Source organism: Sus scrofa, chromosome 18 (genome assembly GCF_000003025.6).
Source record: "Sus scrofa isolate TJ Tabasco breed Duroc chromosome 18, Sscrofa11.1, whole genome shotgun sequence".
NCBI classification, from domain to species: Eukaryota; Metazoa; Chordata; class Mammalia; order Artiodactyla; family Suidae; genus Sus; species Sus scrofa.
In genome coordinates, this window is record NC_010460.4 from 8,000,175 (window position 1) to 8,023,499 (window position 23,325).

The 23,325-nt window shown below is 41.7% G+C and overlaps 2 protein-coding genes across 4 annotated transcripts; one reads left to right on the forward strand and one right to left on the reverse strand.

Annotated features, from left to right (window-relative positions):
- CLEC5A (C-type lectin domain family 5, member A) lies at window positions 4,249-14,216 on the forward strand. Of its 3 annotated transcripts, XM_005657731.3 has the most exons (7): window positions 4,249-4,419; window positions 4,938-5,036; window positions 5,808-5,867; window positions 8,344-8,403; window positions 9,000-9,136; window positions 12,278-12,384; window positions 13,994-14,216. In XM_005657731.3, the coding sequence occupies exons 2-7, from the start codon at window positions 4,958-4,960 to the stop codon at window positions 14,106-14,108; spliced, it is 558 nt and encodes a 185-aa protein (XP_005657788.2). In that variant the 5' UTR covers window positions 4,249-4,419; window positions 4,938-4,957; the 3' UTR covers window positions 14,109-14,216.
- On the reverse strand, window positions 20,768-22,052 carry LOC100624258 (olfactory receptor 9A4-like). Its single transcript, XM_003360104.2, has one exon. The coding sequence runs from the start codon at window positions 21,566-21,568 to the stop codon at window positions 20,822-20,824; it is 747 nt and encodes a 248-aa protein (XP_003360152.2). The 5' UTR covers window positions 21,569-22,052; the 3' UTR covers window positions 20,768-20,821.

Here is a 23,325-nt window from a genome sequence, read left to right on the forward strand (position 1 = left end):
ATCTCAGTGAAGAGTGAAGCTAGTCAGAAGCTGCACAGATCTGAAGCTCAGCAGAGATTTGGACTCAGACTTGGAAATCACCTTCATGAATACAGTGGCGGAAATCACGAGAGTGGGAGAAGAGGGAAAGGTACAGAATTTGAGGAATAGGCAGAGCAGAAGTAAATAAAAGGAGAGGCCCAGAGAAAGAAGGAAAACCGGGAGAATGTGAAATCATGGAGGCCAAGAGAAGAAGCATGTAACACAGGACTGTGTGAGCCCCTATTGTAAGACCAGGCAATATAAAGACCAAAGGTGTTCATTTAATCTCCGGAGTGGGGGTCATTCCTGGGTGATGTGGTTGTGGTAGAATTTAGGTTGGAGGGAGTGAGCAGTAACTGGAAGGGGAGCAGGGAGAGGTGGTGAAAACTGACAGTCCTTTCAGGAGTTTAATTGTGAAGATGAGAGGAAACACCAGGTCGCTTTCAATTTCTAGGTTTTCTCATAAAACTTCTTGAAAGGTTCCCTGCAATACATACATTTAAATGTGCACATACCTAATAACAGAGCTCGAGAGACAGCATTAACCTTCATGGGCTTGTGCTACAAAATAACATCTTTTTTGTAAATATTCATTTGCCATCCCTCCAACACTCCAATCAGTAAATCTCATCTCCTCTGGAGTCCATATGCTCATCTCCTCTGGAGTCCATATGCTACAGCATCTGGTAATATCACAAAAGTCAGGAGAGTTTTCAATGCTTGATTCATAATGCTGAACAATTATTAGTGCAGATTTATAATTTTGTACAGAATATCACGGTCTATTTTTAAAGTCATTTCCTCTGGGAATTGTAGGTTAAGAAATTAGAAATTTTAGGAATCTGGATGAAAACTGTGATAGGAAAATATTTTTTCCACAGGATAATCTCACAATATTCCATCAGAGAAAGAGATTTCCTTTCTCAAATAACCACCCTCAAGTAAATCCATGGTCGCTTATCAACCCAAATGGTCAATCCTAGTTCCCGCTGCCACGAAGTCTCGCCAGTCCACTGAATTGTTGTTGTTGCTGCCCCTGTACCACACAGGGTGTTGATTCTGATCAAGAGTCCATCTGTTTGGTGCCATCCTCTGACTTTGTCAGTTTCAACAGTTGACCTTGCAAGATGGAGTAAAGGAAACTCTACTGTCCCTATTTTTGCTCTCCCTTAGAAGAGTTCTTAGTGACTATCCATTTCAGTTCACACACACACACACTGTTTTCCCCACAACACACCCAGAACACTTTCTTCCAAGAACAAAGGTGGGCATGATCTTCCACCTCTTACGACTCTCTGGTAATTACAGTTTTCAGCGGACTCTGGTGTCTTAGTAAGACAATGATAACACTGCATAATACAGTTCCTAAAGACTTAGCATTTTCATCTAAATGCTACATGAAGAGTATCAAAGTCAAATCTCAGTTTTCCTCTTTTCATTTTAAAAATTGTGGTAAATACACGTAACATAAAATTTCCCATTTTTAAGCTTACAATTCAGTGATATTAACTACATTCCCGTTGCAGTCATCACTACCATTCATCTCCAAAGCTTTATTCATCTCGTAATACTGAAAATCTATACCTGTTAAACTCAGTTTTCCTCTTAAGAAAGATGTTCTCCTTTATTTTTAGGGCTTAGTTTAGAGAAAAGCAAAGTCTAATTTGGTTCACTAAGCAGATAATCTTATATCTCCATCTAGAATATCTGATTGAGAATTATAGTCTTACTTTTTTTCCAAAAACAAATTACGGATATTTTCATTACAACTGTATGACTAGACTGTCCTTTCTTCCTCTCCACTATCTCTTCAGTAGCGTTTTTTTAGAGAATGGGAGCGCAGGTGCAGCATATGGAATTTTCCAGGCTAGGGGTTGAATCGAGGCTGCAGCTGCTGGCCTGCCACAGCCACAGCAATGCCCGATTCAACCGCATCTATGACCTACACCACAGCTCACGGCAATGCTGAATCCTTAACCCACTGAGCGAGGCCAGGGATCGAACCCATATCCTCATGGATACTAGTCGGGTTTGTTTCTGCTGAGCCACATCAGGAACTCCTTTGGTGGCATTTTTGATGGCCACTGCAGACTTTCTGCAGCAAGTTCTTTGACTTTATCAATTTGAAAGAAATCATTGCACTCCAAAAGCCTGAATAAGCCGTTGAATCCTTCTTTAGAGCGACTTATGAGAGGCAGAAGTTTCCCACGGTGCATGCATCACAGCACCTCCCAGAATTCTCCATAACCATCCCTTCGTATGATGACATTTTCTCCCCTTTTGATGGCATTTGAAAGATTTATTTTGCTTTTTTTGCTGTAGTAGAAAATTCACCTGCTATCTGAGTATATTAATTTGATTGATAAGGTTTAATCAGAAAGCTTCTCTTCTATGCTTCAGAAAGTTCCTAAATTAGAGTTCCCATCATGGAGCAGCAGACACGAATCCAACTGGGAACCATAAGGTTGCAAGTTTGATCCCTGGCTTTGCTCAGTGGGTTAAGGATCCAGCACTGCCGGAAGCTGTGGTATAGGTCACAGACATGGCTCAGATCTGGCATTGCTGTGGCTGTGGTGTAGGCTGGCGGCTGTAGCTCTGATTGGACCCCTAGCCTGGGAACCTCCATAAAGAAAGTCCCTAAATAATAACAATCAAGTCTCCGAACCCTGTGGTGCCCAACAGAGCAACATAGTGAACATAATTGGTGTCCAATAAATACATGGAGTTCCTTTGGACAGCAACCCGGGGTCTGTAATAATTAAAACGTGACCAGAAGAAATCGAGTTTAATCAGATTAATTTTTTAAAACGTGGAGGAATATCCAAGTAAAATAAAAAGCAGCATTAACGTCTCAAAGCCCTCAAAATATGCATGTGCATGATCCAGCACTTATATTTCTGAGCACTTAGCCTAAGGAAGGTATTTAGGGTATGTACCAAGGTGCCTGTGCTTGGGTGTTAACTGTACATTTGCTGTGCCAGAAAAATGGCTAGAATACTAAGAACTTACAGTCAAAGTGCCAGGTTTCATGCTAATAAAATTGTAAGCATTTTCTTGCTAATACCCACAGCACTCCTTTGTGACAATTACTACAATTACTCATTTAGGGATGAAGAAATGGAAGCATAAAGAGATCAAGCAACTTAGTCAAAGACACTCAGTAAATGGCAGAGCCAGGAATCAGACCCAGGACTAACTTAAAACCTTTATTTATACCCACTCCACTTCACCAGAAGAATCACAGCTGTTCAATTGTTGAATAAATCATATAGTATGGCTATAATAATAATATATCATCAAAATTAATATTTTGACTTGAAGAGCTATCTGTAATATAGTATTAGTTTAACCTACAGTGCATAGATTACAAAATAATGTGTATAATAGGATCTCACTTTTTTAAATGACCCAGTTTCTTTCTTTCTATCTCTCTATCTATCTACCTATCTATCTATCATTTATCTTCTTACTACCTACTCATCTATAAAGCATACAAACCCAGAGGTATTAATAGTGACTATAGCTAAATGTGCGAATTTATGTGAATGTTTTTTATTTTCTCAATTTTCCTTACTGGTATTTTCTAACCATTTTTTTTTTTTGTAACGAGCACATAAAGCTTTTACAGTAAGGAAAGTATAATGAGAGGAAAACCTTACATTTAATATGCAATAAAAATTCCCTGATGATAAGACTTGAGTATTGTTCACCCTCACCCCACCTGCTGCATGCAGCAGAGCGCCATCCTCAGGAAACACTGAAGAGCCACCATCTCCATGCGGCATCTGGTCTGGAAGGTGAGCAGCTGGGGTCAGAGAGGAGGTGATGATAAAGGGGACCGAGCGGGGCCGTCTCAGAGTGATGGAGCTAATGGAACCCACACAGCCCTGTTCACTAAGAGTAGTGACTTCAGGTGAATTTCTTTTCTTAAAATTTTTATTTTCATCATTTCAGATTTGCAGAAATGTTGTAAGGGAAGTAAAAATAATTTACAGATACCCTTCACTCAGATTCTAATTTGTTCATATTTTACTACATTTTCTTTCCACTATATTTCAAGAAGATTCAGATACAGAGAAAGGGTAAGTCTGTATTTTGTTTTCTAAATTATCCTAAAATCATTCCCCTGTATTGGAACCCCTCTAGCAGGCAGCTTCCTCTTGCAGACGCTACCGACTCCCTTCCCCCTTTTGCCCCACCCGCTCCCTTTGCCAAGAAAGATGAACAGGAAGAAGAGCTGGCTCAGGGATGCCCACGAGACAGAGACTGAGTGAGGAAGGAAGGACACTGCCTGAGCAGAGGAGCCTGTTCTCAGGAGAAGGGCCTCTCCCCACCCAACCAAGCATAAGGCACTGGGGAGATCCCCACCTGCAGCCCAGCCTCCCAGGGAGAGAGCAGGTGAGTCTATGTCTGTCCTCTTTGTACACTTTGCTGGCTCTGCCCCAATGCCAAGGACTTCAAGGACATTTGTCCTGCCTGTCAGACTCCTGGCATAGTCCTTTGAAGACAGGGGCTTCTAAGAACTGAAGTCAGGATGGCCAAGGCTATAAATGAAAGTCCTAGGGAACAAGGTCATTTCAAGGTTAAGGGTCTGCAGAGTCCAGGAGAGGATTTAGTTCATTAGACAGAGTTTAGGAGGCCACAAATGGGAACAGGGCTGAAGCCTAGAGCTCAGGGTGATAAAAGAGAGGCAGCACGCCAAGTTCAAAGGCTCCCAACCAGAACGAGATCCTACCTCTCTTGTGGACACATTCTAGGTCTCCCCCTTGCACTTGTCAATGGCATGCCCGGCTTGCAAGCCCCTCAAGGGTGCTCTGAGTAAGAGTCTGGTATGTGCCAGAGTGGAAAGAAGAAGCAGTCTGGAAAGAAGCCTTGTCCCACATTCTAACGGTGATACTATGCTCTAATGCCCACAGGCCTCCTCGTCCCCTTCATCATGAACTGGCACATGATAATCTCTGGGCTCATCGTAGTAGTGCTTAAAATTGTTGGAATGACCTTTTTTCTGCTTTATTGTGAGTATTTGATCAACCTCTTACCACAAATCATATTGTCTTGTTTTTGACTCTTCTCTCAGAATGCAGAGTTGAATATAAAGGCTATATGCCCAAGTCTTTCCAGCGGAGGGTAACTGGTAATGCCCTTCTCACCCCTCAACACACACCACCAGGGGCCAGTTTCCTTAGTCTACCTTAGAGATGCAGAACGGACCAGTGTCTGGTGGTTAGGACCCTACACAAAGCTTTTGCCACTAGAGTATTAGTTGGATCGTCTGAGCTGAAGTACTCAGCAGTGTTGGCTATAGTTTCCAAAATGTGAACATCCAGCTCCAGTCCTACCCAATGATAAACTGGGACAAGAGCTACATTAAAGGTAAAGGGATTTTACTGAGGGAGATATTTTACTCTATATACACAGAAACGAATTCATTCAAATGTTCAGAAAAAAAGAGGCCTCATATCAATGGTTTTGAGTGCAACTGCAGCAAGTAGAATCTTCTCCAGTCTCAGAAGCCAGAAAGTAAATGAGGAAGGAAATGTGAGTCTGAGGCAGCAGTTGAGTAAGCGGTGCCTTGCTTATGACCCAATCTAAAGGTGTAACTCCTAGCCCATAAGCGAGCAGGAAGAGAGTGTGAATGTGTCTGTACTCATGGAAAATGTATGCACATCTTCACTGACCTGAGTCAGACAGGTCAGTGTATCACATTGGGAGTCACAGATGTCTTTCTGTTATAGTCACTGTGCAGCCACCTTTGGGGCTGAGCCAACAGCTGATTTTCTTTGCAGTCCCACAGATTTTTGGTGAACATAATGTCAGCTTCAGTCCCACAGAGAGACCTGGAACAGGTAATGTGTATGACATGATTCTCCTCTCCAGCCTCCAGGTTCTTTTGTGCTCAATCCTTAAAGTCTGTTCTCAAGGCCTCCTTTCCCTCGAAATTCTTTTGCAGGACGGATTCACAATTGTTCTAAGATGAGTAAGTTCTGGAAATCCAATGTACAGCATGGTGACTAGAGTTAACAACCCTATTAGCAACCTGGAAAGCTGCTAACAGAGTAGATCTTGAATGCTCTCACTGCACCCAAGAAAGATGATTATGTGAGGTGGTGGAGGTATTAACTAACCTGACTGTGTTGATAATTTTGCGATAAACACATGTATCAAACATCAAGTTGTAGATCTTAAACTTATGCAATGTTATATGCCAGTTATAATCTCAATAAAGCTGGAGAAATAAAATAAAATAAATGTAGCATACCCAGGAAAAAAACCTTCTAATTAATTCTCTTACTTTTGGAGATGAGAAACCAAGACTAGACATAGTGAAATTTGAGATGCTCCATTTTCCTCCTGGGTATGAGGATGACTTGTGTATAATCATTGTCATGCAACGTAAAGTACTTTATAAACGCTATCATTTAAAGAATTCTTATAAAGAAATCTGTGTCCCACAAAAATAATAAAAAACTGTATCCAGCACCTTTGTCTGTGCCAAGCAGTGTGCTGAGCTAAACACAGACGACTAAAAGCAGGAGATGTTAGGCAACTATCATGCACAAAACCAAAGTACAATTCCAGAAGCTGTGGGAGATAAATGAGGGTGGCGTGGTTTTCCCTATTAAATCTGCCTGAAGCTTTTGCAAAAATCTCTCTCTCATTTCCTCTTAAGACACCTATTACTATACACATCTCTGTCAGAAAGATAATTTCTTCCTCATCTTTGTATCAGCTGAGGAACCCACTACAGTGGCCATACAGAGGAGAGGCTCATGAAATATTTACGAAAGTCTCTTGTTGAGTTATAATTTCCAAGTAGCTTCTGATACCTTACAAAGGTTATGATATATTACAAAGAGTCTTTGAACTGGGGATCAAAATAAAAAGGGAGTGCTAACCTGTAGGTTTTATTAATATGCTATTACATTTATAATTATATATATGACATAAACATTGTATATATAAATATATAGTATATATTATGTTATATAATATATGTATTAATATACTACATTTATATATTATGTCATATTTACATATTATATGTATTAATTATATTTATTACATGTATCAACTACATTATGTTCCATATTAATTACATGTTACATATTAATTATATGTTATATGTTATGTTATATATTAATTACATATTATATATTACTTATATGTTATGTTATGTTATATATTAATTACATGTTATAATATTATTTTGATATTATTATAAATGATAATATTTAATTATATATTAATATATAAAATATGCATTATATAAATATATGTAATATATACAAATATATTATTTATAAATAATATATAATTAATATTAATATAAATCAGTAGGCAGCTGATTTGGTGTCTGGGCAAACCAAACCGGTCTTCCACCACAATGGACAAACAACTGGGCCATGGAGGGAGGTCTGACCAGCCTCTAAAGCCACTGCAGCTGCTTGCCTGGAAAGCCAGTATTCATTCTCCCAAGATAATGGGGCATCCTGAAGACCGATCAATCCCCCTACTTATATTTAAAGAAATAAATGGACTCTTCTCTGCCCATAAGAAATCTCTGCCCGCAGGAAATGTTCACCTGCCTCCCTATCTGCCAGTAGCCTCTAGTTCTGGATCTGGCTCCAGTTAGCCCCATCCTTAGAGCTGACAAGGCTGATGAGAGAAGAGTCAAGAGCTACCTGCCAGGATCAGGAGCTTTCACATAGCGGGTGGGGCACCAGAGTAGGAGAACAGCAAAGATGCTGTGTAGGGCCTGGAGGGTAAGTGCTCCAAAGAGCTCTTTGGGGGTAACACTGTCAAAGGGATCTATTCAGAAGCGAGAGGTTCCATTCTGGCACTAAATTCATCTATTCCTCTTCTCTTGTTTGTTTGTTTTTTAGGGCGGCACTCACAGCACATGGAAGTTCTCAGGCTAGGGGCTGAATTGGAGCTATAGCTGCCGGCCTACAGCACAGCCACAGCAATATCAGATCCTTAACCCACTAAGCAAGGCCAGGGATTGAACCCACAACCTCATGGATACTAGTTGGGTTTGTTACTGCTGAGCCACAATGGGAACTCCTCTCCTGTTCTTTTTCTTGGGAGTTCACATTTACTGCCACACCAAAAAAAAGACATAAAATAGGACCAGGAGTAGTTAGATGGAAAGTTCAAATTACAAAAATATCTGAAAAATTCTGACACAGAGTGGCTAAAAGTCCCTTGTCAACGCCACCATCCAGAGACAAAGAGTCACAGGGACTGGACAGCTGTTCTGTGTGTTACATTTGTGTGTTGCATCCATCATGCAGCTGCCTTCAGGTTTTCTTTGCATTTCAGTCCCACAGATTTTCGGGAGCAGCAATGTCAGTTTCACTCCCACAGAGAGCTTTGGAACAGGTAAAGTGTGTGGTCCTAACCCCCTCTCCACCTCCAAAGTCTTTTTTTTTTTTTTTTTTTTTTTTTGCCTTTTTGCCTTTTCTAGGGCCACACCTGCGGCATATGGAGGTTCCCAGGCTAGGGGTTGAATTGGAGATGTAGCCGCCGGCCTACCCCTGAGCCACATCAACGCGGGATCCAAGCTGCATCTGTGACCTACACCACAGCTCACAGCAACACCAGATCCTTAACCCACTGAGCAAGGCCAGGGATCGAACCCGCAACCTCATGGTTCCTAGTCGGATTCATTAACCACTGAGCCATGACAGGAACTCCTCCACCTCCAAATTCTTATGTTCTGAATTCTTAGACATTTCCCATTGTCTTTCTTTTTTAAGAAAGTCAATGGAGCCATTAAGACCTTCTAACTTATTTTCTTCATGTTATAGACAGGGAAAATGAGACTAAAAAGTGGGTGAAATTTCTTCCTGGATTGAGTATGACTGTATTGATAAAACAGTTATAAAGAAAGCCACATCTGACTATCTTATGACTCAATTTCAAGGTTCACACCAAAAACCACTAATTTCAGACTCTCTTTTCTTGAATTCCTTTAGTCTGCCCCACTGGGTGGGATTTTCATCAAGGAAGATGTTTTTTCTTGTCCACATCTGAAAACTCTTGGAACAACAGCATGAACTTTTGCAAACAAAAAGGATCCACTTTGGCTATTGTCAACACTCCAGAGAAACTGGTGAGAGCATTAGCATAGTAGAGTAAAGCATCCTTCCCTATATCAGCTTTAATAGGTGAGGCTGGTGGGGCAATTTGATTTGTGGAGCAAGGGTGGGGTAAGGGGTGGAGAGAGGACTGGCTGAGCCTGGAGTGGGGAGGGTCTTCTCAACAGCTGTGAGCTGTGTTCCTTCAGTCCATTTGAGCGAGTGAAATTCACATGCTATGATCTTTCTCATGAAGCTTAGCAGTAGGCTGGTATCCTGGGGATAGGCTAGGACATTTAAAGCACAGGGAAGGACCAAATGAGCTGATGTGTATAAAAGCTTTTAAGAACTATGCAATACGGGAGCTCCCATCATGGCTCAGTGGAAATGAATCTGACTAGCATTCAAGAAGTCACAGGTTTCATCTCTTGCCTCGCTCAGTGGGTTAAGTATCTGGTGTTGCCATGAGCTGTGGTGTAGGTTGCAGACGTGGCTCGGATCTGGCCTTGCTGTGGCTGTGGTGTAGGCTGGCAGCTACAACTTCAGTTTGACCCCTTGCCTGGGAACCTCCATATGCCTCAGGTGCGGCCCTAAAAAGATGATTATAAAAACAAACAAACAAAAAAACTACACATACTTCACAGATGTGAGCTGTTAATATATGATCCCAGTCAACCTAGTCAATAAGGAAGTTGCAAATTAACAAAATTAGTAATATGAAAAACAAAGCATCAGGTCTTGGAATTGGAATTGCAGTGTGCAATTATGCTAATAAAATAGCTAACACTATGTAAAAAGCCTTATTTTATTATCTCCTTTCTTCCTCACACCCATCCTGAGGAGCTATTGTTATTTACCTTATATACATAAAGACAAGGGCACGGAAAAATAATTTGGTCAAGGTCACGCACCTACATAACAGCACACAGAACTGAACTGAGATGTCTCTATAGTTCAAAACCCACACTCTAGTCAATTTTAGACCATAATTTAACTTATAGTTGCCTCTTCTTCAAACATTATGCATTTGCTGAGCACTAGGCATTGTGCTATTCACAGTATTCTTGCTTCTCTCCCCTCCTTCCATTCACTCATCTTCTAAAAGCTCCTGTGATTAAGAAGCTCTTATAAAAGGGTCTTCTGTGTATCACGGTAATAGGTAGTCAGCAAAAAGCAGGTATCAGGATGCTGCAGTTCCTCTAGGGCTAAGTACCCAAATAGGAAGGAAAAGTGCCTTCAGTTAGAGAACCAAGAGCAAGACAGGAGGCAGAGAAAAGAAAAAAAGAAAAGAGAAGAGGAAAAGAGGAATGGGACAGGAATTCAATAGCCTCTTTTCTTCTCTTCAACCCTTAAGAGTTGGTGCATCTCAAGTACCATCCTTGGCATTCTCCACCACTTACACACGAGCTAACCCCAGAAAAAGCTCATCACACCAATCGCTGGCTGATGACTCTCATGTCTGTAGCTCTAGTTCCCTTCTCTAGACCAGACAGTATATCCAATTCCACACTGATGTTTCAAAAGCACCAAAAACTCATCATGTTTAAAACTAAATCAAGTATGTTTTACCCAAACTCCTCCTCCTCTTGTATTTCAAATACTGGTGAGCAGTGTGTCACCCAAGATTGAACACACAGCTTTCTGAGACTCTGCCTTTGTTCTTCTCTCCTAAATTAGTTGCTAATCAAGTCCTTTCCTTGCAATCCCCAGAGCAAATTGTTCAATGCTCCCCTGGCTTTCTTCAGAATTTTTCTACATGCTCTCCTTGCCCCTAGTTTTACTCCTTCCCCACAGAAACAATCTTTGGCTTTCAGCAAGAGAATGAAAGTTTACATAAAAACCCTTGTTTCAGACTACAGGTCAGCAAATATTAAAAAAAAAAAGGGATCCCCACTTGTCAGGTCACAAGTCCTCTGTCACAATGACTTAATAGTGCCATTGCAGCTCAAAAGCAGCTATAGATAATATGTAACAAATTGTTACAGTGTGTTCCATTAAATCCTTTTTTATGAAAATGAGCTCCAGTCTGGATTTGGCCCGATGGCAATAGTTTGCCAATACATTTTAGATTATAATTTCTTTGAGGAGAAACAAGTTTATTTCTGTATCTCCAGCCTCGTACAATGCCTAGCACATAACAGACCTTCAAAAAATGCTTATTAAATGACTAAATTTGGTAATTAATTCTTTAAAAATAATGAAATGAGATATTTCAGGGAAGGAAAATATTAGGAAAGGAGGAATAAAGGCAACAGCCATGGGGATGGAGAAAATATTCAAGTGAACTTGGATATAATCCACTGATGATGGGAGGTATGTGAAGAATACAGGAGAGTCCAGAGGACTCCCGAACTCCTGGCTGGAGTGATGTGTGATTCAGTAATTCAATACAGAAACTAAGAAGTCTGAGATTCATCTCAATTTAGCAAATACTCAATAAACACTGATTTTTGTGTGTGCGCGGCACTGTCTGCTTTAGAACACACTTTTATTTATTTATTTATTTTTATTAATTTATTTTTTCCCACTGTACAGCAAGGGGATCAAGTTATCCTTACATGTATACATTTTTCCCCCACCCTTTGTTCTGTTGCAATATGAGTGTCTAAACATAGTTCTCAATGCTACTCAGTAGGATCTCCTTGTAAATCTATTCTAAGTTGGGTCTGATAAGCCCAAGCTCCCGATCCCTCCCACTCCCTCCCCCTCCCATCAGACAGCCACAAGTCTATTTTCCAAGTCCATGATTTTCTTTTCTGTGCAGATTAGAACACACTTTTAAATCTTTGTTTTCCCTTGCCAACTACCCAAGGAATCCACTTGATCCAATCCCATTTGGAATATAAAATTTCTGGAAATGAAAACAGTTTTGTGCAGAACGATTAAAGAAGAACGTAGTTGAAATTACCAGTTTTTAGATGGTACAGTGCCCATCCCCTTCATTTTCAAAGTATGTCCCTGGAAAGCATCAGTATCACTTGGGAATTTGTTAGGAATGTTCATTCTTGGCTTCTAATTACTTCTTTGAGGTTCAAGGTGAGTGCCATTGATAGCCAGTCCCAGAATCCCCTACCAGCCTTCCTTGTACCCAGAATTAGACAGAACTGTGGGCCCACTGGTACAAAAGAGGCAGGAGAAAAGGACTTTCTATTGAACTGTTTTTTTTTAATTTCTAGAAGTTTCTGCAGAACATAAGTGGTGCTGAGAAGTATTTTATTGGCCTACTATATCAGCCTGCAGAGAAAATGTGGCGCTGGATCAACAACTCCGTATTTAATGGCAGGTACATGAATAACCCACATTTTTCTAGGGATCTTGGTTTGCCTCGAGAGACCAGACCTGTGATGCAGTAGGTTTGTCTTGGAACAACACAAAAACTGAGACATAGTTCTGTGTCCTATTTCTCTCCCTCTTCCAACTCGTCTATTCCCTGAGACTAAAGTTCATCACTTTTTGTAAATTTTTTTGGTCTTTTTTTTTTTTTGAGGGGGTGCAGTGCTGCACCTGCAGCATATGGAAGTTTCCAGGCTAGGGGTCAGATCAGAGCTTAGCTTCCAGCCTATGCCACAGCCAGAGCAACTCCAGATCCAAGCTACATCTGCAGCCTTCACCAGAACTCATGGCAATGCAGATCCCCAACCCACTGAGCAAGGTCAGGGCTCAAAACTGCATCCTCATGGATACGAGTCAGGTTCATTAGTGCTGAGCCATGACAGGAACTCCCAAATATTTCTAAGTAGAGATGAGTATTCATTCAACACATTATTTTGCTCAAATCAGGATCCAAACAAATACACATACATACCATGTTTGATATGTCTCATAAGTATCTTTTAACCCACAGATCATATTTTATTGCTAAGTTCTTACAAGTTCCCCAGATATGTCTTCCTTTCTTTTTTTTTTTTTTTTAGGGCCGCACCTGCCACATATAGAAGTTCTCAGGCTATGGGTTGAATTGGAGTTACAGCCACAGCAACGCAGAATCCAAGCCTCATCTGTGACCTACACCACAGCTCATGGCAATGCCAGATCCTTAACCCCCTGAGTGAGGCCAGGGATCAAACCCACAACCTCATGGATCCTTGTTAATCACTGAGCCATGAAGGGAACTCCCCCCAGATATGGCTTCTTTATCTTAAAAAAAAAAAAAAAAAAAGCTTACTATAGACAACTTGTTGATGCCTTAAAGCTATGGACATCAACTCCCAAGAGCTATCTCCTCTGTGAACACAGCACTGGTGGAGAACATGACCTTCCCATTTGGATGTATGAAGTGTCTACTAAATGCCAGGCACTTGCTAACCATGTAACAGAAGTCATTTCCTGTAGTATTCACAATGATGCTACAGAAAAAAGCTTTTATTACTCTCCATTTAACAGACAGTTGAGTAGAGGATGAGAGGCTTAGAAATGTGTCAAATATCACAAAACTGGAAAGTAGTAGAGCCACATCTCAACCCTACATCCACCTGATTCCAAAATGTATGACCTTCCCATGAAACCAGACTCTTTCCAGACAAATTTAAAGGGACTGAATGACAAAGAAGTAGGAAAAGGCCAACACAGTTCTTTGTAAAGCCAGCTGCTATCTAGGAAAGGAAGCGGAATCTCTTTCCTCCTCCTACTCTTGGTCCTCCTGCTGAAAACATAGTTTATATAGCACTAAAACATTATTTCTGGGATAAGTAGGGATAGGTGACCCATGAGCTATTTCTGACCAAACAGAGAGTCAGTTAATCCAAGACCGTGAGTCTATAAAAGTCCACAGGAGAGCTGACAGGAAAGCATCAGGTTTAGAGCTGAATTTGGGCATGAGGGTGGGGGACCAGAACCAGGGAAAAGCAGGGCTGAAAAGATGAGCCTTAACCATGCTTTCTTTTCCCCATCAGTGTTATCAGTCACAGTCACAATTTCAACTGTGTGACCATAGGCCTAACAAAGACATTTGATGCTGCATCATGTGACGTCAACTACCGCTCGATCTGCGAGAAGAGTGCCCAATGACAGCAGCTCTCTGTGGCCTCTGACAAGAGCAACAAATACACTCATGGAGACAGTAAAAGAGAATACTGGCAATTGGGACCGGTCCAGGAAATACAAAATATCAAATTACTGTGTCAGTCTTCCTAACAAATCCTTGGGGCTACCAGGCCCTCCAAAAACATATTTGCATACATATAACTGAGGCAAACTCCTCATTCTGAGTCAGCAATTCCCCAAGACTGTTGCCTGTGAAAGTCACACCCACGACTTTGGGTCTGCACAGATCATCTGGTCAATGATCCCTTTATCCATTTGTCTACTAGTAGAGGTCCTTGCCTGTTTGGGGAAATGAGCTTCTGTATTCCACTTGGGGGAACCGGATACTAACAATCTCTAGGAAATGGCCAGTTTTATGGAGACAACACAGTTAGTATAGAGATGAGGACTGCTTCTATAGAACTGAGAATTTCTGACTGGTCAACAAGGTTTGTTTTATCCTCAGAGCATATGCCCATACTACCAGCAAGCAGGCATGGACATTATTTAGAGGATAGCAAGGGTAGAAGAAGGATAAACTCAGCTTCTGTGAGTTCATCTCTGGTCCTAAGCGATTCCTGTTCACATCCCTCCCACCCCCACCCCTGCCTGGGGAAGGCCTCCTCTGTCTGAATTGAGGCCAGGCCTGATTATTGAGAGCTAGGCTTGGAGCAGAGAGGGCATTGTTCATTGGAATAAAGAGGAGGATGGGTAGGGCAGGAATCTGCTAGGAAACCACTTCGAAGAACAACCCAATAGCCAAGATGACCAAGCTTTCAGACAAATGAATCTCTGTTCTTCAGCAAAATCCTGAAGAAACTCTCAAGCTAAAATTTTTTTTTGTCTTGGCCTAAATCTCTGTTTTAATGGGTTTTGATCACCTGGCCATGTTTGTTGAGTATATTTTAAGAATTTGGTATGAATTTCCCTCGAGCACTGCTTTATGAATTAGAAAAAGAAGAACAAAAATACACCTAAAGTCAGCAGAAGGAAGGAAATCTTAAAGATCAAAGAGGAAATCAATAGAGATTCAAAAGACAATAGAAAAAATCAATAAAACCAAGAGCTGGTTCTTTGCAAAGAAAAACAAAACTGACAAACCTCTGACTAGACTCATTAAGAATAGTAGAGAAAGAACCCAAATAAACAAAATAAGAAATGGAAAATGAGAAATCACAACAGATACTGCAGAAATACAAAAAACCATAAGAGAATACTATGAACAATTATATGCCAACAAATTTGACAATCTGGAAGAAATGGACAACTTTTAGAGTCTTACAACCTGCCAAAACTGAATCAAGAAGAAACAGACCAACTGAATAGACCGATCACTAGAAATGAAATTGTATATGTCATAAACACTCCCTACAAATAAAAGTCCAGGGCCAGATGGCTTCACAGGCGAATTCTACCAAAAATACAAAGAGGAACTGGTGCCCATGCTCCTTAAACTTTTTCAAAAGGTTGAAGAAGAAGGAACACTCCCAAAGACATTCTATGACACCACCATCATCCTAATTCCAAAACCAGACAAAGATACTACCAAAAAAGAAAACCATCGGCCAATATCTTTGATGAATATAGATGCAAAAATTCTCAACAAAATTTTAGCCAACTGAATCCAACAACATATCAAAAAGAGCGTACTCTATGACCAGGTGGGATTCATCCCAGGTTCACAAGGATGGTTCAACAGACGCAAATCAATCAACGTCATACACCACATTAACAAAAGAAAAGTCAAAAACCATATGATCATCTCAATAGATGCAGAAAACGCATTTGACAAAGTCCAACATCCATTCATGATAAAAACCCTCACCAAAGTGGGTATAGAGGGAACATTCCTTAACATAAGCAAATCCATTTATGACAAACACACAGCAAATATAATACTCAATGGGGAAAAATTGAAAGCCTTCCCACTAAAATCTGGAACAAGACAGGGATGCCCACTCTCACCACTGCTATTCAACATAGTATTGGAAATCCTAGCCACAGCAACTAGACAAACAAAAGAATTAAAGGCATCCAAATAGGAAGAAAAGAGGTAAAACTGTCACTGTATGCAGACAACATGATACTACACATAGAAAACCCCAAGGACTCAAACCAAAAATCGAACTGATTAACAAATTCAGCAAAGTAACAGGATATAAGATTAACATTCAGAAATCAGTCATATTTTTGTATACTAACATTGAAATATTAGAAAAGGAATACAAAAATACAATACCTTTTAAAATTGCACCACAAAAAATCAAATACCTGGGAATACGCCTGACCAAGGAGGTAAAAGACTTATATGCTGAGAATTATAAAACATTAATCAAGGATATTAAAGAAGATATAAAGAAATGGAAAGATATTCCATGCTCCTGGGTGGGAAAAATTAATATTGTAAAAATGGCCATACTACCCAAAGCCATCTACAGCTTCAATGCAATCGCTATCCAATTGCCCATGACATTTTTCACAGAACTACAACAAACAATCCAAACATTTATATGGAACCACAAAAGACCCAGAATCGCCAAAGCAATCCTGAGAAACAAAAACCAAGCAGGAGGCATAACTCTTCCAGACTCCAAGCAATACTACAAAGCCACAGTCATCAAGACAGCGTGGCACTGGTACCAAAATAGATATACAGACAGACCAATGGAACAGAATAGAGAACCCAGAAATAAACCCAGACACCTATGGTCAATTAATCTTTGACAAAGGAGGCAAGAGCATAAAATGGGAAAAAGACAGTCTATTCAGCAAGCATTGCTGGGAAACCTGGACAGCTGCATGTAAAACAATGAAACTAGAACACACCTTCACACCATGCATGAAAATAAACTCTAAATGGCTTAAAGACTTAAATATAAGATAAGACACCATCAAACTCCTGGAAGAGAACATAGGCAAAACATTCTCTGACATCAACCTTATGAATATTTTCTCAGGTCAGTCTCCCAAAGCAACAGAAATAAGAGCAAAAATAAACCAGTGGAACCTAATCGAACTGAAAAATTTTTCACAGCAACAGAAACCAAAAAGAAAACAAAAAGACAACTTACAGAATGGGAGAAAATAGTTTCAAATGACGCAACTGACAAGGGCTTAATCTTTAGAATATATAAGCAACCTATATAACTCAACAGCAAAAAAGCCAACAACCCAATGGAAAAATGGGCAAAAGACCTGAATAGACATTTCTCCAAGGAAGATATACAGATGGCCAACAAACACATGAAAAAATGCTCAACATCGCTGATAAAAAGAGAAATGCAAATCAAAACTACCATGAGATACCACCTTACACCAGTCAGAATGGCCATCATTAATAAGTCCACAAATAACAAGTGCTGGAGGGGGTGTGGAGAAAAGGGAACCCTCCTGCACTGCTGGTGGGAATGTAAACTGGTACAGCCACTATGGAGAACAGTATGGAGGTGCCTTAGAAAACTATACATAGAACGACCATATGATCCAGCAATTCCACTCCTGGGCATATATCTGGACAAAACTTTTCTTAAAAAAGACACATGTACTCGCATGTTCATTGCAGCTCTATTCACAATAGCCAAGACATGGAAACAACCCAAATGTCCATCAACAGATGATTGGATTAGGAAGATGTGGTATATATATATAATGGAACACTACTCAGCCATAAAAAAGAACGACATAATGCCATTTGCAGCAACATGGATGGAACTAGAGACTGTCATACTGAGTGAAGTAAGTCAGAAAGAGATAGGTAAATATCGTATGATATCACTCATATCTGGAATCTAATATATGGCACAAATGAACCTTTCCACAGAAAAGAAAATCATGGACTTGGAGAATAGAGTTGTGGTTGCCCGGGGGGAGGGGGAGGGAGTGCGAGGGATTGGGAGCTTGGGGTTAATGGATGCAAACTATTGCTCTTGGAATGGATTTACAATGAGATCCTGCTGTGTAGCACTGAGAACTATGTCTAGATACTTACATCACAGCAAGGCAATGGGAGAAAAAATTATATATACATGTATGTGTAACTGGGTCTCCATGCTGTACAGTGGCAAAATAAACAATAAATAAATACAAAGAATTTGGAATGGTCTCCTGGGCCCCAGGGATCACGACATAGTCCTGCCTGCAGTTCTAGAGAGACCTTTCTGCCAATACAGCCTACTGACCCAAAGGTGCCACAGCCTTGCACTGGTGGATGGCATTGCACTGACCCAGGACTGGTCCAGCTGACCAAAGAGTACACGAAGAGGGGGGCTGCTCAAGGAGCCACTAGGCGGAGACAAGGCATGAGCATATGAGAGAAAGGGAGCACCAGGGACCGTAAAAATCACATTTAGGAGAAAGCAGAGTTCATTCAGTTATATATGCTGAAAGAAAGACAAGAAAAAGTTAGGAAAGACTTGGGGCATCCCGTCTGCTCTCTGTACTTGTAAGACGATATCAGCTGCAGATGCTCCTCAGTACATGGAAAAGAGAAAAGAGACTGCATGTGTTTTGAGTAATTAGAAATAAACCATAATGGAGACCTGTAAAACCAACAGGCGTTACGGCCACCTAAGTAAACTGCTCACCTTTATGTCAAATGACAACGTACTACAATGACTGTGTACATCACGACATGTATGTTGAATTCAATCGATGACGGTTTTATCGTTCATAAAAATAAGTATATTTTATACTCCCAGGCTTCACAATTTGGGGTTAATGAGCATGGCTGCTTACAATGTTTTAAGATGAGATGATGTGTTATGCGTTAAAACTTGCACATAGGAAGTTGTCAGAAATAATTCATGTTTTGGTGGAGTGGAGGTTGAGGTTGTATTAGAACCTGAAGAAGATACTAACTTTCTCTGATGGCGTGAGCAAAGAGCAAGTGCTCCAGTGAAGGGGGCGAGGCTGCATCTGTGGTAAAGAAAAGAATAAACAGAATTCTAAGCAAAAGTAAGCCCCACATTCAAAAAAACAGAAAGAAAACCACAACCCTCTGTTTTGAGAAGGGAGAACTGAGGTTGACACATTTCCTGTTTTATGACAGAATTAACTGCAGGCTTTTATAATCAGGAAGTGTAGACATTGAGTGGTTTCTCTAGTAGACAGCTCAAATTTTCCTCAAGACAAGGAGATACTTCTGCACCAGTTCTAAAAGTGGCCCACGCTGGAGTGGGGCTGTGGATGGGGAGCATGTAGGAAGCGTGGACTCTGATTTAAATTCGTTACTGGAGAGCTACTCGATCCTTAGAAGGGTAGATAAATGTGACCTTACTGGGCAGAGCGGTGTTATTTTTTTTTTTTCAGCAATGGGAATTTAATAAACCATTGGACTGGAATTTTGACTTTGTGCCCAATATGCTATGTGCATCTGTACGGATGTCTTACCCTTTCTGTGCCTTCATTTCCTTACATCTAATATAGAGCAGTAATACTTGGCTCAAGAAGTAATACATTAAACAAGATTCTCACTATGTGTCTCAACGGCAATAAACAATAGGGGGAGCACTTTGTGGAAGAGCTGAAGTTGAGATCTTCATCCAAGAAGTGGTTCTTTAATTTGCTGGAAGCCGAAGGTAGGCAAGACACAGTTTTTAGAACCTGTTTACTCATTAACAAGATGGGAATAAAAACAAGCCCAAGTCAGAGAAAGGTGGCTCAAAAATTCTGTGTCCACACAGATATCAATGCCGTGCTTCCCTTTGCTCAGGCTGGCAAACCAATGAGGCTTCTCTCTGAGTGAGCTACTGGTCACATGACTACAGTCAGAGATCCCTGTCCTCAGAGGGTTATAAATCAGCACTGACTGATAACTGACAGCATCAAGCAGAGGCAGCCTGTACCCATTTCCCCTGCTGCTGCCAAACCCCTGCCTCCAGAAGCCATATCCTCTGTTGGCCTTTGCCTCCTGGTCAGTCCCACTCCACTTCCTCAGTTTCCCTCCACACACGCTGAGCAGTAATGCCGTAAAGTCTTAGCCTTCCTCCACTTGACCTTCACCTGTAATGAACATTGTGATTTGGCATTCCGCAACCCAAGTTTCCTGCCGGGGGCCCTCAAGCTTCCTTCAGGTCATCTTCACTAGCCACCTGATGCAGCAGAGGCTTGTGACTGTCTCTTAAGCCACAGTTCACGGTCAGTCTCTCTCAACTTCAGGTACAAAGAATTGGACTGATCATAGTACCTCATACTTGGTACATGAACTGTCCTCCTCTATGTACTTATGACTTCAGAGGACTTATGAGTGCCCAGTGTCCTTAGAGGAAGGATGTTTCAAGGAGAGCATAAAGATCAGTGTGACATTCAGAGAAGAAGCTGAAGATACAGAAAGTTTTGATGATATTCCTTGAGTTTCAGAGCTCTTGATAAAGTGTTACAAGAACTTCTCTTTGAGATCATCAAATTCATCTGTGACCTCCAAATAGCCAGTAGTCAGTTCTTAGGGTGCATCTTTCTTGGCATCTCAGGACCATATGACAGATTATCAGTGCCCTGGAAAACTTTCTCCACTGGGCTTTAAAGACACCCCTCTCTTCTAGTTTACTTCCCAATTTGCTGGCCAATACCCAGTCTTCTTCATTGATTCCTGTTTATTCATTGATCTCTAAACATTGGAAACTTGGAGCCTAGCCATTGGCATTATTTTCCCTATCAATGCTTGGGTTTCACGTAGAGGAACAAGCAGCTGCCATAGCCAATTACAACACAGGTGAAGTGGGAGGCACAGGTAGAGCAGGCTTTCCTCCAGCCCGACGCGAGGGGATCCTGAGGACGGTGGAGACAATGTAGCTGTAGGAGACAATTGTGGGGATCAGAGAACCAAAAAGAACAAAAACAGCCATTAAGAAGAGGATGAACTCCATGAAAAGAGTATTACTGCAGGAGAGTTTGAGCAGTTGCCCTCGGTCGCAGAAAAAATTGTTCACCACGTTAGATTTGCAGTAGGAAAGCTGGAACGTGGCGTAAACTGGCCAGATTTGAAAAAGAAACCCAAACGCCCAGGACCCGATTACCACAAAGTTGCAGGTGCGGCTGTTCATAATGATGTGGTATCTCAAAGGGTTGCAGACAGCCACGTCACGGTCCACGGCCATCCCTCCCAACAGGGCAAACTCTGTGGTCCCCACAGCAAGGTACAGGAAGAGCTGGGCGACACACCCAGGCAGAGACACTGTCTGCATCCCAGGGAGCAGCAGCCCCCACAGCATCACAGGCACGAGGATGCTTGTCACCAGGATCTCCAAGGCAGAGAGATGGCCAAGGAAGAAATACATGGGGGACTGCAGACGTTTATCGACACAGACGAGCGCGATGATGACCGTGTTTCCCATCAGGGTCACTGAGTAGAGCAAGAGGAAGGTGGCAAAGAGCACCTGGTGCAGGTCTCTGGAGCCGGGGAAGCCAACGAGATAGAATTCGCTGGCACTAGAGTGATTCCCCCGCATTCAGTGCTGGGCTTTTGTTCCTTGGGAAACCTAAAGAGCGAGAGAGCGAGAGAGCGAGAGAGCGAGAGAGCGAGAGAGCGAGAGAGAGAGAGAGAGAGAGAGAACAGGTTTCCAACCTCAAGGAGACTGAAGACATTTCCTATTGGTGGATTTACATCCTACACTTGGGCTCCACGACGTGACATGGCTGTTTTCTGCTCCAGGTTGGTGCTGAATACTTTTAAAGGAAATGTGTAAAACATGGAGATGATGGGTATGTCTGAGAAGATGAGCAGTAGTCACCACAGCACCCTGGGCACGAAAACCCAGCACCCAGGATGCCCTCTTCTCTCTCACCTCACAGCACATGCTGCCATCTGTGCTCTCACCTGCACATCCTACTTCCCTGACCCCAACATACTCATTTATGCCTCAACCCCTTCCACCCTGGATGCCCTAACCTGTCTTCTATGACTATTTTGTCCGTGTCCTGAAAAACGCCTGTATATCGATAATTTTAAGGTTTTCTCTGACTAGTATCCATGGGGATGCAGGTTCCATCCCTGCCCTCACTCGGTGGGTTGGGGATCCGGCGTTGCTGTGAGCTGTGGTGAAGTTGCAGATGCAGCTCAGATCCTGAGGTGCGATGGCTGTGGTGTAGGCCAGCAACTACAGCTCCAATTTGACCCCTAGCCTGGGAAATTCCATATGCCGTGGGTGTGGACCTAATAAGACAAGAGAAAAATATATATATATATATATATACACATACATATGCCAACAGACATATTTTAGATTGGCAAATTCGGCTCCCCTACATTGACATAAGGATTATCTTGAGCTGGTTACTTTTTTAAAACAGGAGACACTAGAAAAGCTCTGAACACCAGGTAGAAGTTACCCTTTGTAGGAGGAGTTGACATGTATCAGGGAGATCTCCATTTGGAAGGAAGTCTCCCTCTAGGTATCTGGAATAGGCCTCTTAAAACAGAGCAGGGCCCTGTGGGGCTCCTTTGTTCCCCACTGCTTTTTAGGAAACAGGCTTCATTCAGGCTCCTTGACCTTCCTTGAGTTCAAACAGTTGCTAGTCCTGGAAGGGAGTGTATGCAGAGACCAGGGAGGAGCAGTCAAGGATCCTGCAGCCTTGGGGCAGGTCCTAGTCCCTCCTCAAGGAATATACATAACAATATCTTTGAGTTCTTCCACAGCACCAAAACCCTCAACAAACGGAGGATGTTAATGAAGGATTCTTTTTCATTTTTCCTAAAATTTTTTTTCTGTCTTTATAGGGCTGGCCACACCACAGCATATGGAAGTTCCCAGGCTAGGCATCTAATCAAAGATACAGGTGCAGGCCTCCACCACAGCCACAGCAACGCCAGATCTGGCAATGCCATGTCTGTGACCTACACTGCAGCTCACGGCAATGCTGGATCCTTAATCCACGGAGCAAAGCCAGGGATCGAATCCATGTCCTCATGGATATGAGTCAGGTTTGTTATCGCTGAGCCAAAAGGGGAACTCCTAATGAAGCATTCTTCATTCTGGAAAGAGGGACCACCAGAACCAGTCCTGGGACCACTTAACACCAGCTCTAAAAAACAATGAAAGTTTGAGTCTACCCTGATCCTTATCTGTGGCCCTATTTATCTCTCCCAAACTGTAAAACCACCTCCCATTCTCTCTGGGGGCGGAGGGGAACAGTCTTTAGAGCATTAGCTTGCTGTGACCCTCCTTTGCCTGGCAAAGCAATAAAGCTATTTTTCCTCCTTCATATA